Source organism: Oryctolagus cuniculus, chromosome 10 (assembly GCF_964237555.1).
Source record: "Oryctolagus cuniculus chromosome 10, mOryCun1.1, whole genome shotgun sequence".
NCBI lineage: Eukaryota > Metazoa > Chordata > Mammalia > Lagomorpha > Leporidae > Oryctolagus > Oryctolagus cuniculus.
Genome location: NC_091441.1, coordinates 4561682 through 4578667, shown reverse-complemented (window position 1 = coordinate 4578667; position 16986 = coordinate 4561682). Strand labels below are relative to the sequence as shown.

General features: G+C 50.9%; 2 protein-coding genes across 4 annotated transcripts in view; one reads left to right on the top strand and one right to left on the bottom strand.

Annotated features, from left to right (window-relative positions):
* FBXO15 (F-box protein 15) overlaps nucleotides 1-2539 on the bottom strand; it is a 106815-nt gene extending 104276 nt beyond the window's left edge. For all 3 annotated transcript variants that reach the window (XR_007921407.2, XM_051851102.2, XM_051851101.2), the window contains exon 1: nucleotides 2223-2539. Coding sequence is in view for 2 of the 3 variants with exons in the window: in XM_051851102.2 (XP_051707062.2) it covers nucleotides 2223-2539 (317 nt within the window). In the remaining variant the exon portion in view is untranslated. The remainder of the gene's footprint in view (nucleotides 1-2222) is intronic.
* Nucleotides 2540-2992: 453 nt separating this feature from the next.
* Nucleotides 2993-15343, top strand: TIMM21 (translocase of inner mitochondrial membrane 21). Its single transcript, XM_002713650.5, has 6 exons — nucleotides 2993-3509; nucleotides 10428-10490; nucleotides 10586-10683; nucleotides 14531-14604; nucleotides 14691-14796; nucleotides 14903-15343. The coding sequence occupies exons 1-6, from the start codon at nucleotides 3209-3211 to the stop codon at nucleotides 15005-15007; spliced, it is 747 nt and encodes a 248-aa protein (XP_002713696.2). The 5' UTR covers nucleotides 2993-3208; the 3' UTR covers nucleotides 15008-15343.
* Nucleotides 15344-16986: the final 1643 nt, after the last annotated feature.

Here is a 16986-nt window from a genome sequence, read left to right as displayed (position 1 = left end):
CCCAGAGAGGCAGGGGAGGGGGGGTCCCTGACACCCACGTGGAAGGCCTAGGTTAAATCCCCAGCTCCAGGCTTCAGACGCCAGCTTCCCACGGACACAGCCCTGAGAGGCGGGGGGGCCGGGGGAGGTTGAGGGGGTGTCACCCACGTGGAAGGCCTAGGTTAAAACCCCAGCTCCAGGCTTCAGACGCCAGCTTCCCACGGACACAGCCCTGAGAGGCAGGGGGTGGGGGGAGGTTGAGGGGGTGTCACCCACGTGGAAGGCCTAGGTTAAAACCCCAGCTCCAGGCTTCAGACGCCAGCTTCCCACGGACACAGCCCTGAGAGGCGGGGGGTGGGGCGAGGTTTGGGGGGTGTCACCCACGTAGAAGGCCTAGGTTAAAACCCCAGCTCCAGCTTCCCAGGGACACAGCCCAGAGAGGCAGGGCGGGTAGGTCCCTGACACCCACATGGAAGGGCTAGGTTAAATTCCCAGCTCTGGGCTTCACTTCTGGCCTTTGTGACCATTTGGGGAGTGAACCAGCAGATGGTAGAGAGCACTCATGCTCATTCTCTCTCCCTCTCTCTGCCTCTCAAATGAATTTTTAAATGAAAATTAGTTACAGTAGGTCACAGAGTCCCTCATTTCACAGGTTCGAAGACTAAGGCTCCAATTCGACAAATTAAAAGGACCTGCTTAAGAGACCCAAGACAGAGGCAGCCAGCCCCCAAGACCTCCACTCCTACTCATGCCACCATGATAAGATCATGAATCTTATCAACATAACTTTCAGCATTACTGAAATCCTATCTTTAATGCCTCTATAAAGTAAACCAGCTACACACTTCCGAGGGCCACACACTCAGCACATCAGGAAGTCCCATGCCCAGCCTCTGGCACACTTGTGTCTACAGAACACACACTGATAGACTAAAATAACACTGAGCTTGAAAACCCCTTTTTAAGGGTCAAATCTTCACCTAATAGTTTTAAATAAGTCCAGTAGTTTAAAAATGTTAACTTCTGTGCCTTATTTTAATCTCACAACGAAAATAAATTAGACCAAGTTCAATTTAAGCTGATATGCTTTTTGCTATACTTAGCTTGTGATATTTATATCACGTTATGTAAAAAAGGAACCACTGACTCCTTATTAACATGTAATGTTGCAGAGATATTAAAAATAACCGCCTTTTAAACCACAGTCGAGCATCCTAATTGGGGCAGCTGATTTTTCTTTGCCAGAAGGAAATGTACACAGCCCTGAGTCACAGGTCGAAATGCAGGCTTCCATGACAGGCCTCTGTCAGGGCTCCCTAAATCCACTATCCCACCAGGAAGTGCACCGGCTTACTGAGGAAAAAGAGACTCATCACTCCAGAGCCCCATGTAAAGACCAGTTTTAGTAACACTGGCAAACTGATTTAAAGTTCAAGTGCCCTATTTAAATTCCAATCTTTCTCTCCTACCTAATTCTACATAATAGAACTTTTGCTAGTACTGTTACCGCCTTGTCACAGGCTGGTGGCACGCCTGGCGTTACAGCTCTTCCATCAAGAACGATGAGGAACAGGGTTGTGACCTGCAAACACGGTTCCTGGGGACACTGAGCCTGGAGGCCACGGAACCCGGCCCTGGAGACTGGGGTGGGGGCTTGAGTAGCTCGGCCAGGACCAATCCTTGTCTACACTTCGACGTTTGGCTATCAGAAGGCAGAATGCGCCGCGCTCCTGTATCTATCAAGTAGGGGAGCCTGGGGAGACCATCACCGCCGGCCCTGGGCAGGGGCGGGGGACGGGAACAGCTCGGGGAAGAGGCCGGAGGCAGACGCGGCATCCAGCCCCCGGCCCCTACCCCACCCCGGGGAGTCCAGGCCCAAGAGACCCCAGGAACACAGACCAGAGGACGAGCCTGCCGTCGGCCGGACGGGCTGCCCCGTGCACGAGGCGGGATGCGCCCTCGGAACCCCAGGGCCCTGAAAAGACGAGACTTCGGGGCGGGGGTCCCAAGATGTGGGCGGGGGCCAACCGCGTCCCGGGACGCACGACACCAGGACCTGACCCCGGACACTGCACTGCTTGTCCACAACCTGGAGCGCCCGCAAGTCCAGGACAAAGCGGCTGTCCCGCGTGAAACAGCCCGGGGAATAAAAACACGCGTGGGAGAGCGCGGGGCGGGGCCAGGGACACTCGAAGGCTTCCCGAGCCGCGGAGCCCCCACCCGCGGTTCCCCCCGACCGTCACCTAAGCCCCGAAGCCCCTGGGCACCGCGCGGCCTCCCCAGGGTTCTCGCAAGCCGACCCCCGGCCGCGCAGGGGCCAGTACAGAGCCTGGAGGCCAAGCCAGTGCTGCTGCAGGAGCCGACCGCGTCCGGTCGCCATGGAGACCCGGAGTCCCGCCCCGGGCGCGTGCGCAGAGCGTAGAGAGGCGGCGCGTGCGCAGTCCCCGGACACGCCCCCTTGGGGCGCCACCGCTTCCGGTGCGGCGTTCTGGGCGCTTCCGCGTCCCGCTCTTTCCCACGCCCCCGACGTTCCGACGCCGAGGACGCCCCTCAGGAGCATGCTCCGTGAGCTCCACTTGCTGTGTACTGTGTGGCAAACTCTTAAGAAAAAACTGAATTCTGGAGATGCGGGAACTACAGCCTCGGCCTGTACGGGCCCGCAACGCCACAGTCGGACGGATGTCCCAGTGTTCAGTCCTGTCTAGAAGAGTCAGGAAAACGCGAGTTGTAGGTTCCTCTTTTTAAACTTCGGGTTGGACCGTGCAGAGACCGAAGCAGGAATTCCTCACTAGCGCGGCCCCGCCCTCCTGTACTTGAAGGACGAGCGGCGCATGCGTCCCGCGCAGAGCGTCTGGGAGCCTTGAGAAGGCCGACGCGCCCGAGCGCCTTGCATTGTGGGAGTTGTAGTCCTTTTCTCGCCTTCCGCGCCCTGCGGCTGCGTTAGGAGCAGGGCTCGGCACTGCAGTTCCCAGGATGCTCTCGAGCTTCCCGGGTTACCTTGCGAAGGCGCCGCGGTGCGGTGTGAATGGCAGCGTAGAAGGGGGTCAGGTTTTAGGAGAAGGGAAAGCGAGCATAAACTTTTCTGGGGCGATGTTCCGTCGTAGGAGACGCCTCCCAGCACTGTGCGTGACGCGGGCCTAGGCACGTGTCCGGCTGGCTGCGTGGCGGACTGTGAGGCTCTGCTGGTTGCACTTGGCATCGGCCCCCGACGGGACAGCTTGCGGCGAGCATGATCGGTAACTTGCTCCGGGCTGCGCGGTGTGCGGAGAAGCTGCACAGGTGTTCGGGCAAGCGCTGGTTTTCGCCACACGTGGTGCTTCACAGATCGTGCCTGAAGCCCGGGCCCCGTTTGACATGGGGGCGGCAAGAGCCGCGGAGAACCCCGCGGCCCGAACCTGGCCTCGGCGCCGGCCAGAAGGCCCTTTGGACCGGGTGCCCGAGCCCCCGGAAGGCCGAGGAGGACAGCAGCAAGCAGGTGTCCGTGCACGGAGCTCAGGGAAGGGACCCGGCCGTCTCAGCCTCACAGAAAGGTAACAGAACCCGCGGTGATGGGAGCGCGGCCGCTGCCGACGATGCAGACGTGGCTGGCGGGTTGAACCAGCAGTGACAGCTGGGGTGGACGCCCACGGCGGCCTGCACGGACGCGGTGCTGGTCATGAATGTCACGTTGCATGTCACGTCATGTGACATGTCACGTCCGCACGGTGTCTAGGAAGCTTCTCTCGGCTTGAGTGAGCCCTGGTCCATGTAACAGAGTAGTTGGCTAAGCAGAAGAGAAAGCTGATCCGTTCATAGTAGGGAGAACTCTATGCAGGTCGACCCACGTGCACTTGTGTTGAGTAACTGCTGCTGTGCCGAGGCCCTGAGTTAGCCCCCGTAGACCACAGAATTAAAGGTGTCCGCAACACCCCTGGCCTGCGATGTTACATGCAGTCATGAGACGTACAAAACAGGAGGAAATGTGACTTGTAAGGGAAAACCAGAATAGTTTCACAGGTATTTTAAGTTTTCGTTTCTTCGTTTCAAAAGTAATTGAGGGGAGAGAAGCAAAGAAAGCAGTGTAGACCCCTGCCTATACCATGCAGAGATAAGGTGTATGTCCTTTCGATACAGATACATTTCCTAGTAAATTGTTTCCAAGTCTCAGGTCCTGCCAGATGTCTTGTACTCTACTAATGGGTCAGAACCAATCTGATTTTCATTCGTGATGGCGATTCGGCATGAAAGGCGCAGCTGCACGCGGACAGGAGTGGGAGTGGCAGACGGCCCGTGTGTCGGTCACCTGTTTTATGACAGGCTGGGCTCTTCGGAGTCCTTTCCCGACATGGACCCCGTTCAGAGGTGACAGACTTCCCGTCACTCAGTCGGTGGGAGCAGTATTCCCGGATGTGGAAGACGCTGGCTCCAGAATCCAAGGAGGCCTAACAGGTGTTGTGGTGGGAAGGGTAGGATGCGATTTCCCCTTTACTTGGGGTGGAACACCCTAGCACATCTCAGACCAGGGCCCTCTACAAGGCTGGGTGATGTGGTCGGCGAGGGGGCCGCTGCATCTCCACAGGCACGCCTTTCCCTCTTGGGGCCCTCGTCTTACCCAGCCTTCCAGTGCACTGCCCCTTACTACTTCTGGACTCTAAGACGATGGCGTCCATACTCTGCCAGCTGTCCAGAGCAGCGTTGTCCAGATGCGTGCTCTACAGTGATGGGAATGTTCTGTCTGCGTTGTCCAGCCTGGTAGGCACACGCAGCTGCTGGGCACTTGAATTTTCCAGCGAACTGAGTTTATCTTATTTATTTAAATGCATCTAAAACTACTCACAGCCATGGGTGGCCAGTGCCGATTGTGGCGGCCCAGGTTCAGAAGGCTCCAGTCCCTCAGGACTGTATATGATGAGATGGGAGAACTCGCAGTCCTAAGCAAGACCACAGATACACGCTGGTGTCTGCTCCTTCTCAGTGCTCTCCGGCTCGATCCCAGCGCGTGAGGCCGTGTTACTGTGCTCCCGGGAAGTCGCAGCATCTGGTTTTGCACCTGGGTTGCAGCTACTGCTGGGTTGAGTTCCCACTGAAGTACAGTCATTCTCTGGCCTCTTCCTGGGGTTTCTGTCAGTGGAAGACTGGTGATTGACGTGAGAATACGGTGGGTACTACAGCCCTCCGAGAGTCGCAGTGTCTCTGGCATGCCCCGGAGAAGCGATGCATTTTGATTTGCTGTCTTGGTTGGGTTGGAGGTGGTAGTTTCAGAGGCTTCTGTTAGACTTTCCCACTGTGATAGCTCTTCACCCGCCTCCAGAGAAACTCGAGTTACTGAATACTCCATTCCAGTCACACATTCGGAAATCAGGGAACTGACTACTGGGCAAGTCCCTGAGCTCAGCTGTGAACACTTTACAAGCCAGATGCTGTGCCGTGGCCCCCTACACTCCTAAGAGGGGAGCCCTGCGGCCTGGGTCCTTGGGTGCCATTGTGACTGCAGGTCCTTTAGTGGAGGACCGGTGAGTCATCGTATGCACTTGTCCAAGTGCCTCAGAGGGAGGTGGCCGTGGCAAGTGGGCTCCAGGTCTCAGTGACTCTGGTCTAGAAACTGGGGCAGTGATCGAACGACTGCCTGCAGCCACCGAATCACCCATAAATAATTTCTAATGATTATACAACTGAGCATCGTCCTTGTCAGCTGCCGTCAGTCTTCACGTGGCAGCACCATGTTCCCATGGACTGTTCATCTCAGCCGCTCTCTGTAGGTCTGGCACTGCCGCTGTAGCCTGGCCGTTCAGTGCGGTAGGTGCACTGATCCGTTACACGCTCCCTTTGTCCCTAGCACTGTCGGGGGACCCTACTCTTGAGTGATGTGACTGTGTGGCTCTTTACGGCTTTGGTAAACAGTGTTCTCTGGCCTCTGGTACTCACGTCCACTCCAGCATGCCCGTCCTCTGAGCGTGCTGAGCCTTCCCTCCAGTGTTGTTCTGTCCAGGGCCATTCTGTTATTTCCAGGAGCCTGGGACTCCATCCAGTCCTACTGTGTAGGCACCAGGGACCCACGTACTTGGACCATGTTTCACAGCTTTAGCAGGCACATTAGCAAGGAGCTGGATAGGAAATGGAGCAGCCAGGACTCAACTGGTGCCCGTATGGGATGCCAGTGTCACAGGCAGTGGCTTATCCCACTGCACCACAATGTTGGCCTCAGATGTGAATTTTAATGTGTAGAACATGAGTAACACTCAGCACAGGGCTTTAACAGAGTAGGTGTGCAGGAGCTGCCTAGAGAGAAATGATTAAATAGCAAGGCAAGCTGAATGTTGGGAGAGGATCAACAGTCCAGGGTGTTGGGGCCAGTGGCCTGTTGGGTAATAGGCACAAATACGCTGCTTAGTCACATGATTGTGCTCTCAACTGGGGCTTGTCGCTCCCCCTCTTCGTGGAGGAACGACACAGGACCCTGCGCTGTTCTTTCGTCTGCTCGGCCCTCCCCGGGTTTGCTGCTGGTTCTTCCCGGGTTGGCTACTATCCCTTCCACCTCCGTGGAAGGGCAGTTCCCCCTGGCCACATTCCCCACTTCTGCAGGGGAGCGGCACACCGCCGGCCGGCTTTCTCGGGGGCTGCACGGGTTCCCTTAGATGTTCCCCATAGATGTTCCCGGTGCATGCCGTCTCTCTCCTCCTTTATAGTCCTCCTCCGCCAATCCTAACTCGGCTGCCCACACGCCGAGTACGCTGCTCTCCTCCAATCAGGAGCAAGTCCTACAGTTTATTGGCTGAACTGGAGGCACCTGTGTAGAAGCTGTTTACTTCTCTCCCAACGCCACATTGTGGGAGAGCAGATGCATAGAATAAGTCCTAATTCGAGTAACTTAGTCTAGTCCGGATTGCTCCCCACAAAGTAACTTAGTCTAGTCCGGATTGCTCCCCACAGATCCCCCTTTCTTTTTATTTTTTAGCGTTGATACGCGCCTGTCTTCGGTGTCCCGCGGCACACACTCTGCTCTACTTGCTAGAGTTGCCACAGGCTCTTACAAGTCCTATCAGGCAAACCGAATCCGGGTCCTCTCTTCGCCATGTTGTGAGGAGGTTTTTAGGTGCTGATGCGTGCCTGTGTTCGGTGCCCTGCAGCGCATGCTCTGCTCTGCTAGAACTGCCTGCAGGTGTTTACAAAACCTATCAGGCAAACCGAATCCAAGCCTTCTCATTGCCGTATTGTGGGGGAGACTTATTAGTGTTGGTTTGTGCCTATCTTCGGTGACCTGCAGCTCATACTCTGGTCGAGCTGCTTGCTGGCGCTTACCGCCTTAATTAGGCAGACCGAATCCAAGCCTCCTAATGGTTGTATTGTGGGGAAGCCTTACTGATGTTAATTCGTGCCTGTCTTCGGTGACCTGCGGCGCATAAGCTGCTAGCCGCCCAGGTGCTCATCGCCTCACTTAATCAGGCAGGCCGAATCCAAGCTTTCTCATTGCCATGTTGAGGGGAGGCCTTATTTTTCTCTATTTCTCTATCTCCGGGCATTCCTATTTCTCCCATTTTACTTCTGTCTGCCAACATTCCTATTTCTCTCACTTTACTTCTAAACTTCTGTTTCTCTTATCCCTGCGGCTTTCCGGCACCTCGCCCCGCCGGCGGGTTCCCGGCTCTGCGCCGCTTCAGCCCGCGCGCCTCTCTCATCTGCGCAGCTTCCCGGCTTTGCGCGGCTCGGCTTCGCGCGCTCCGCGGTCTCCACGCTTAACCCTTTCGCGTCTGAACCACAGCCTCGCGCCAGCCCCGTTCCCTATCTATTCACGCCCCGTGCTCTCTGCACGCGGCGGCTTCCGCGAGTAACACAGCGTAGCTTACGTGTCCGCCACTAGCATTCAATCTAAGTTCCCCGGGCTAGCCTGGCGAATTCAACCCAGCGTACGTCTCCGCCCCACGGTTTGGCTTCCCGTCCTTTGCTCCCCGGGCTAATCAGACGGATCCCAACCAGGCTCACGTTTCAGCTTCTGGTTTCAACTTTTCGCCCCCCATTCCCGGGCTAACTTGAGAATCCCAAAGTGGCTTTCGTGTCCGCCTTGGCCTGCCCCCCACGGCTTCAATTTCCCTAACATTTTTCTCTACCCGGTATGTTTCCCCAAACTTTCCTCCAACGATATTCCTCCCTCATTTCTCCTGGCCTCTCCCCACAGTCCGCGTCCGAGTCTGTTTGTTCTAGCTTTCACTTTCGCTTTCGACCTTAGAGATTTCTCCCAGCTTCCCCCCGTAGTCCGTATCTGAGTCTATGCCTAGGCTTTCAATAGCTTCTTCCGGCACCCTTTTCGTCCGGCTTTTCCCTAGGCTGTTTGCTAGTCTCTCTCTCCGGTAATTTCCCAGTTCTTCCCGTTTCTTCCCTCCTAAGTTTCCTATCCGTCCTAGGTTTCCTATCCGAGTCACGGCACCATTATGTCGCTCCCCCTCTTCATGGAGGAACGACACTAAGCCCTGCCTAGGCTTCATATCCGAGTCACGGCACCATTATGTCGCTCCCCCTCTTCGTGGAGGAACGACACAGGACCCTGCGCTGTTCTTTCGTCTGCTCGGCCCTCCCCGGGTTTGCTGCTGGTTCTTCCCGGGTTGGCTACTATCCCTTCCACCTCCGTGGAAGGGCAGTTCCCCCTGGCCACATTGCCCACTTCTGCAGGGGAGCGGCACACCGCCGGCCGGCTTTCTCGGGGGCTGCACGGGTTCCCTTAGATGTTCCCCATAGATGTTCCCAGTGCATGCCGTCTCTCTCCTCCTTTATAGTCCTCCTCCGCCAATCCTAACTCGGCTGCCCACACGCCGAGTACGCTGCTCTCCTCCAATCAGGAGCAAGTCCTACAGTTTATTGGCTGAACTGGAGGCACCTGTGTAGAAGCTGTTTACTTCTCTCCCAACGCCACATTGTGGGAGAGCAGATGCATAGAATAAGTCCTAATTCGAGTAACTTAGTCTAGTCCGGATTGCTCCCCACAAAGTAACTTAGTCTAGTCCGGATTGCTCCCCACAGGGCTTGTTAGTATATGTGGAAGAGTATTTTGTGACATTAATAGAGAATGGAGTGAGACGCTGTCACATGTAGCCCTTCCCAACTCCTGAACCTTGCTAAGGAGATTGGGTCTGTGGTGGTAGGTACTCTCTAGATCAGTCCCCTCAATTACACAGGTTTTTTTTTTTTTTTTTTTTTTAACAGATACTATCTTTATTTTGAATTGCATCTCTTAAATTAAGTACCTGTACTGAAAACCTGGACTACTTGTTTATGTTATGAAAGCATTAGGAGCTTGTTGTACAAAAGTGAAAAATGGGGGGCAAAAATAACAGTGTTAAAATTTTGCTGGTTTTCTGGAAAAAAAATTGTAAGAGATTTGTATTTAAGAAGTCTAGATTCCTAGCGTGGTGAATAAATTATAAGTACAATATTAGGAAGTGTTTCACTTCTTCAGCATCAATAAAAAGCTGTAGTTGTAATAATAATGTTGAAGCTCTTTGTGAATATATGAAGATATATACTGACAGCTGTCAGTATACACACTGTGTCCCTTAACAATGCACTGATGGAATTTCTTTAGTTACCAGTTCTTCTCTGCTTGACCCATATGCACACATTAGTTTGTGGGAAAAAAAATACAGACATTCCCTGATTTAGAGTGGTTCAGTTCACCATTTTTCCACGTTAGGATGGTGCAAAAGCCATACACATTCAGCAGAAACCATACTTTAAATTGTGGACTTGGATCTTCTCCCAGACCGTGAGAGGATCTCTCAGCCCTGGGCGAGGGAGTGAGCACAGCTGCCAGGCAGCTCTGGGTTCACGACGGGGAGGGAAACAGCCAACGCCCTGCAGTGTGCTGTGTTGCTAAGCTGTGTTTTGTGCCCCTCCAGTGTACAGTACACTCTGCAGTTCATGGTGTTTTAATCAGGACGTAACCCCATTGTAAGTTGAGGAGCACCTGTGCGATCTGTGCAGGTTCTTCATGTTCTGAGTTACTTGAATCACATATTTCTGGCCAACCAAATTCACATTCTGTGTTTTCATTTTATGCACCAGTCTGGTGGAGTTCGGTTGGGGAAGAGGTGGCATTTGGGAAAGCTACTGTCCGTTGAGAGTTGACACTGATTTTGGTCTCCTTGACCCTGTGGTTGGCAAAGCTGTCACTGTATCTGGGTGGCAGACCTGTGTCCAGGGTTGTTTTCACTCCAAGGGACCGGAGGGGGATTTTAGAAAGTAAGAGGCTATTAGAATTGTAACACTGTGTTAAACAAAATAAAACAGATGCTGGGCCTGCTCGGAGCACCCTCCAAGTTTCAGGTACACGGAAAGATTGAAGGGCAGCTGCTGCAGAGCACACCCAACGCACTCACTTCGGTCCTGAGCCTGTGTCTTGGCTTCTGGACACACCCAGGTGGCAAGCAGGTGGGTGACGGCTGGCACATGTGTAACTCATCGACCTTTTCTCTTTACAGTGAAAGAAGCTGGAAGAGACTTTTCCTACTTGCTAGTGGTGCTTATTGGAATCGGCATCACAGGTTGAAAAAACAGCAAGTATAACTCCCCTGAGTATCTGTGTGACTCACCATTTCATCTGGCCCTGCTTTGCTTCACCTTTTTCTGTGATTTACAGGTGGCTTGTTTTACACGATTTTCAAAGAACTTTTTTCTGCATCCAGTCCTCATAAGATATATGGGAAAGCATTAGAAAAATGCAGATCACACCCTGAGGTTAGTTCTCAAAACTGGATCACACAGATTCCAGTGATGGGGGAAAGGTGTGACACAGTGGAAGCAGGCTGAACTCCGGCACCAGTTCTGAAACTTGTGAGGTTTCTGTATAGTACGTGGTAGTTGGATTGTGCTTTTGTTCTGTACTTAAAACAGTTTGATTTTGAGCATTCAGGGTATGGATGTTTTCATTCTAAATGTGTGGAAAGTTTCAGTGGGTGGTCATCAATATTCAATGCTTAGGATACACCACAGTATCTCACATGATGAGTTTTTAGTCTTTTTATTTAAAAAAAGAAAGAAAACTTGACTCGTGGCTTCATGATCGTAATAGTAATTGACAGCACAAGTGCAGTAAGTGCCAGCATTATGCTTCGTGTCCCAGTGCGGCGTCTTGACTGTCTCGTGAAATCCACCTGCAGTAGGTACCAACGTTGTCTCCACTTTGCAGAAGGGAAATTGAGTGACTAAACCACCATCACCCATCTGGTGCGTGGGAGAGCCAGAACCTGGATACAAATCCGGTTCTTTTTTTAAAAAAAAGATTTATGTATTTATTTGAAAGTCAGAGTTACACAGAGAGAGAAGGACAGGCGGGCGGGGGGTCTTCCATCCACTGGTTCACTCCCCAGTCAGCCGCAACGGCCAAAGCTGCACTGATCTGAAGCCAGGAGCTTCTTCCAGGTCTCCCACGTGGGTGCAAGGGCCCAAGGACTTGGATCATCTTCTGCTTTCCCAGGCCAAGCAGAGAGCTGGATCGGAAGTGGGGCAGCCGGGACTTGAACCAGCACCCATATGGGATGCCAGCACTGCAGGCGACGGCTTTACCCGCTACTCCACAGCGCCGGCCCCACAAGTCCCATTCTTAAGCACAGCCTGCCTCAGCCATTCCTGGGAGGAATGGGTATGTGGAAAAGCTGCTGGTTATTTAAAGGACCCTGTCCAGAAGGAAGGCTTCATGGGATGGCTTTCCCGTGACCGGCGGCCAGCCAGTGTGGCCTGAGTCCTGCCAGGTTTCTTCCCTAGGTGGGGAGCTGCAGCATTGGAAGTCTTGCATCATAAATGCCAGGGCTGTTCCTCACACAGACCAAGGAGTGCTGTCTGAGAAGTAGACTGCCGTCCCCAGCCCAGGGCGAGAGGCAGGTGCACAGACCGCTGTCCGCACGGACGCCTGCCCTGGTTTTCCCAGGCACTGGCTCTGGATGCCCCCTCTGTCGGTTTCTCTGGTGGTCTTGGCATCTCTCTTTTCTTTAACTAGACTCTGCATAGCCTGGGAACCGTGGAGACAGAGGCAGGGTAGGAAAAGTGTCCCCAGGAGAGTTGAAAATCTGCAGGAAGTAAGGAAGAGGTCCGCGTAGTTACTGAGAACCCAAATTCTGTCTAACAAGAAACACTCTCTCCAGACTACAAAGCAGATGTGGGCGGCGACCCAATTAAAGATGGAGAGTGGCTGTGTCATGCACCAATAGCCTTTCATAGGTTTTTCAGCATTTTAAACAGAACTCCACAGAATAAACACAGAGAGTGAGATATTATTGAAATCATAACTTGTGGGCAGGGTCGGCGCTGTGGCACAGTGGGTTAATTCCCTGGTCTGAAGTGCTGGCATCCCATATGGGCGCTGGTTCAAGACCCAGCTACTCCTCTTCTGATCCAGCTCTCTGATATGGCCTGAGGAAGCAGTGGAGGATGGCCCAAGTCCTTGGCCCCCTGCACCTGCATGGGAGACCAGGAAGAAGCTCCTGGCTCCTGGCTTCGGATCAGCGCAGCTCCAGTTGTTGCGGCCAACTGGGGAGTGAACCATCGGGTGAAAGATCTCTCACTCTCTCTCTCTCTCTGCCTCTCCTCTCTCTGTGTAACTCTGACTTTCAAATAAATAAATATTTAAAAAAATAAAATCATAACTAATTGTGCTTCCACAAAGAACTCTATGGATAATAAACTTTACAATTCAATTTTGCCGGGCCGGCGCCGTGGCTCACTAGGTTAAATCCTCCGCCTGCGGTGTCGGCATCCCATATGGGTGCCGGTTTTAGTCCCAGTGGCTCCTCTTCCAGTCCAGCTCTCTGCTGTGGCCCGGGAAGGCAGTGGAGGATGGCCCAAGTGCTTGGGCCCCTGCACCCACATGGGAGACCAGGAGGAGGCACCTGGCACCTGGCTCCTGGCTTGGGATCGGTGCAGCGCTGGCTGTGGTAGCCATTTGGAGAGTGAACCAACGGAAGGAAGACCTTTCTCTCTGTCTCTCTCTCTCTCACTGTCTATGACTTTACCTGTCAAATAAATTTTTTTTAAAAAGTAAAAAACAAAAATTCAATTTTTTCAAATTTTTGAAGGGCACCTTGCCTGCCTAAAACAACAGAAAGTTCTAACATTCAGATGCTGATGTGTTTAGTCTGCCCAGGTAAATTATTATGACAGTTGTTACAGTTGTCTCAGCTGTATAGAATTAAATTTATCTGTCATCTTACATATTGTTTCTTTGTATGCCTGGAAAATCTGACACTGAAGACACAGATGAAATAAGAAAAATGTTACAAAGTCAACAGCCAAGTTTTTTGTGTGACATCAAATTTGTTTTTTTTTAAAAGAGAGAGTACCAAAGTATTTGCATTTTAACTTAACAAAAATTTATGTTTCCACTGTGTGTGAATTTTCCCAGTATGAAAAATTGGCTCACACCTGTAAATCTGAATTATTTCAAATATGTTGTTTCTACTGAGGGTTTTTCTTTTCCTCCCTGTGTGTAGTGACTTCACAAGTCATTTAGGGGTGGTGCTTGGCCTAGCAGGTAAAGTCTCTACCTGCAATACCAGCATCCACATAGGCTCTGCACCAGCTTGAGTCTTAGCTGCTCCAGTTCCAGTCCAGCTCCCTGCTGATGGCCTAAGAAAAGCAGCAAACGTTGGGCCAGGTGCTTGGTCCCCTGCTAACCATGTGGGAGACCCGGAGGAAGCTCCTGGCTCCTGGCTTCGGCCTGGACCAGCCCTGGCCATTGGGACTATCTGGAGAGTGAGCTAGCAGATGGAAGATTTATCTCTCGTCTCTCCCTCCCTCTGTGTAGTTCTTTCAAACAAATATAATAGGGAAAAAAAGTCCTTTTGATCTCATAGTTTTTAGTATTAGACCCCATTAATTAATTCTGCTTTAAAATGTTAGTGTACTTTATATATATATATATATATATATATATATATATATATATATATTGACAGGCAGAGTGGACAGTGAGAGAGAGAGACAGAGAGAAAGGTCTTCCTTTGCCGTTGGTTCACCCCTCAATGGCTGCCGCGGCCGGCGCATCATGCTGATCTGAAGCCAGGAGCCAGGTACTTCTCCTGGTCTCCCATGGGGTGCAGGGCCCAAGCACTTGGGCCATCCTCCACTGCACTCCCGGGTCACAGCAGAGAGCTGGACTGGAAGAGGAGCAACCGGGACAGAATCCGGCGCCCCGACCAGGACTAGAACCTGGTGTGCTGGTGCCGCAGGCGGAGGATTAGCCTGTTGAGCCATGGCATCAGCCTGTACTTTATATTTAAACCATAAGATTTTGGTAGAGAAATACATGTGTTCATTTTTTGTCCCGGGAAATAAGAACAGCTTCACTCCAGCCTACATTGTTTTAGAACTAAAGTAACACTGTATCACTGCCTGTGGCACTCTGCATGAAGCAGTTGTCACTAGATTGTTGTTACACAGTGACTTACTTTCTCAGGATTCTCATCATTGGAGTGGTCACTTTTTAAAGGATCCTGCTTCACTGATTTTTTTTTTTACCCAAATAAATCACTAAGTTTGTCAGATCATACTTTCCTAGGACACTAAATAAAGTATTGTCTTTGTTTGGCAGGTGATCGGTGTCTTTGGTGAGCCTGTCAAAGGCTATGGTGAGATGACGAGACGTGGCCGAAGGCAGCATGTCAGGTACCCCAGTCTGCTGAATTCAGGAAGCTTAGGGCTAATTTTTAAATGAAAGGAAATTAGACTTCTGTACTTACTTTTCTTGGCAGTTTTATTGAATATGTAAAAGATGGGCTGAAATACATGCGTGTGAAATTCTACATCGAGGGCTCCGAGCCAGGGAAGCAAGGAACAGTGCACGTGGAAGTGAAAGAGGTGCAAACCAGGGGTTGGAGGACGGGGGAGATGGTTCTGAGCCCAGAAAAGAAAGCAGCACCTGGAAATACTTGGTGTTTTTTGTTTTTGTTTTTGTTTTTTTCAGAACCCAAAGACTGGCGAGTGTGATTTTCGATATATATTTGTAGAAGTTGGATCTTATCCTGGAAGAACTATTGTCATTGAGGATAATCGATTTCAAGAGAATTAAAAGAAACCCTGCAAGCCTGCAGTTTCTGGAGGCATGGTGAATGGTGCAAGTGGTCTCACAGGACTTCCAGGGTCCGTTCAGAACAGACAGGGAAGGGTGTGGCTCACAGAAGCGAGTCAGACAGGCAGAACAGCACGCCACAGGGCATGTTCTAGTTGTCCCACTGATTGTCGGTCAGGGACAGTAGTTCTGCTGTACTTCAACACCTTTGTGATGAGAATTTCTTACTGAAAATTTCACACTATGTTAATAAAAACAGATTTCAATATTTTGTGCTTTTTAAAATACTGGATAACTATATAAAGCCTGCACAATAAAAATTAAAACTAATGAAAATATGTCTGAAGCAGCTTCCCTCCACATACTGGGAAAACTGACTTGAGGAGAAATAAACTGTGTGAACTGGATGATAAAACATTGTTCAGTTATCACTGGAAGGTTGTATACACTGTATGACTGGGGGAGTCTATCTCCTGTCCTCCCCCCGCCCACACACACACACACACACAGTGGATTGAGAGCATGCTGAGTAGTGGAAAAGCTGCGTGCTCCAAAGTCGGTGGACCTGGGTTCTCCTCTCACCTTTCTAGCATGTGTGTGTGTTCCTGTGCAGATGCCTTAACCCTGTCAACCCTACTGTTCTGGGATTTGCTCAGGTGACTTGAGGTGAAAGGTGTAAGTACCTGGACCATAGAAGGCACCCACATAGGGTTCCCTTCCCCTCATACTGCTGGAAGAGGCCTGGAGACCAACAAGAGCCATTAGAGTGTGCACAGAGCCTTTTTTTCCTTAATGTGAGCACTGTTTTATTTGAAGTAGTTAGGGGTCTTTCACCTATGAGAACCTGACCTCATGTCTGTAAGGTGTTAGTGTACTAGGGGAGGTGTAGGAGTACCTCTCTCTGTGGTGGCCTTGGGGTGAAATGTCCCCTGCCGGGTATCCCTTCCTTCTCACTCAGAACTCAGAACTGAGTGTGTTCTTGAAAGTGTAGGGTGTTCAGGGCCCCCAGACGGTCATCTCCCCTTTTAAGTTAGTCTCCATGCTTGTAAGTTGGTGGGTCTTTTTTTCTTGGTTTAACTACTTTTAAATGTTTCCTATTTTATTTATAAAAATGTCACACATCTAGGAAGTACAGGAGCTAACAGCAGAATCCTTGGCTCCCTGATGTGACACACTAGGTGGGTGAGCTCTTACTGTGTGTGGCTCTGTCTCCTGACCATTTCTTGCTGGCCTTCCCAGTAGATGTCCAATGTCAGTAGTCTTTTCCTTCACTGAAACTTTAGCACTTGACAACCTGAGAGGTTCTGCTTGCTTATCCTGCACTCAGAGAAGCAGCCCTGCTCTCCACAGGACTGGCTTAGGTGTGGCCTCCCTCCCCCAGACTGTTCCATAGTGTAAGACTGCTGTGTACCTCCCATTTTATGATAAGCCATATCCCTTGAAGATCTGAGCTTATCAAGCTCCTTTTACATTAGAATAAAACTGAATTTTCAAAAGGGAAAATATCCCTTCAGGATTCTGAGTAACCATAGGAAAATGCAGAGCATAATTATTTAGATGCCTCTGTTTTCTTATGATTTAACTTGATTATGTCAAAATTTCATTTTCCTAAAAAGCTTCCTTCATCATCATCAACTCTGGCTTCTCTGTCCATGGGCTTAGTCCCATCTTTTCTCTGAAATCAGTTCTAAAATCAGGAGTACATACCTCACTGCTCAGTATCCTCTTTTTTCATTTTTATGAAATTGATATTGTCATTTTTATGAAAATGATATTGTCGTTTTTTAAAAAAAAAAATTTGTTTGAGGTACACAAACCATGCATTTCATACAAATTTAGGAACATAGTGATTTTTCCATGATAGTCGCACTCCCACCTTTGTTCCTCCTCCCTCTCCTATTCCCATTCTTATTTTTTACAAACATCTATTTTCAGTTAACTATTTTTTAAAGAGAAGATTTTGAATTAGTTCTTCATTA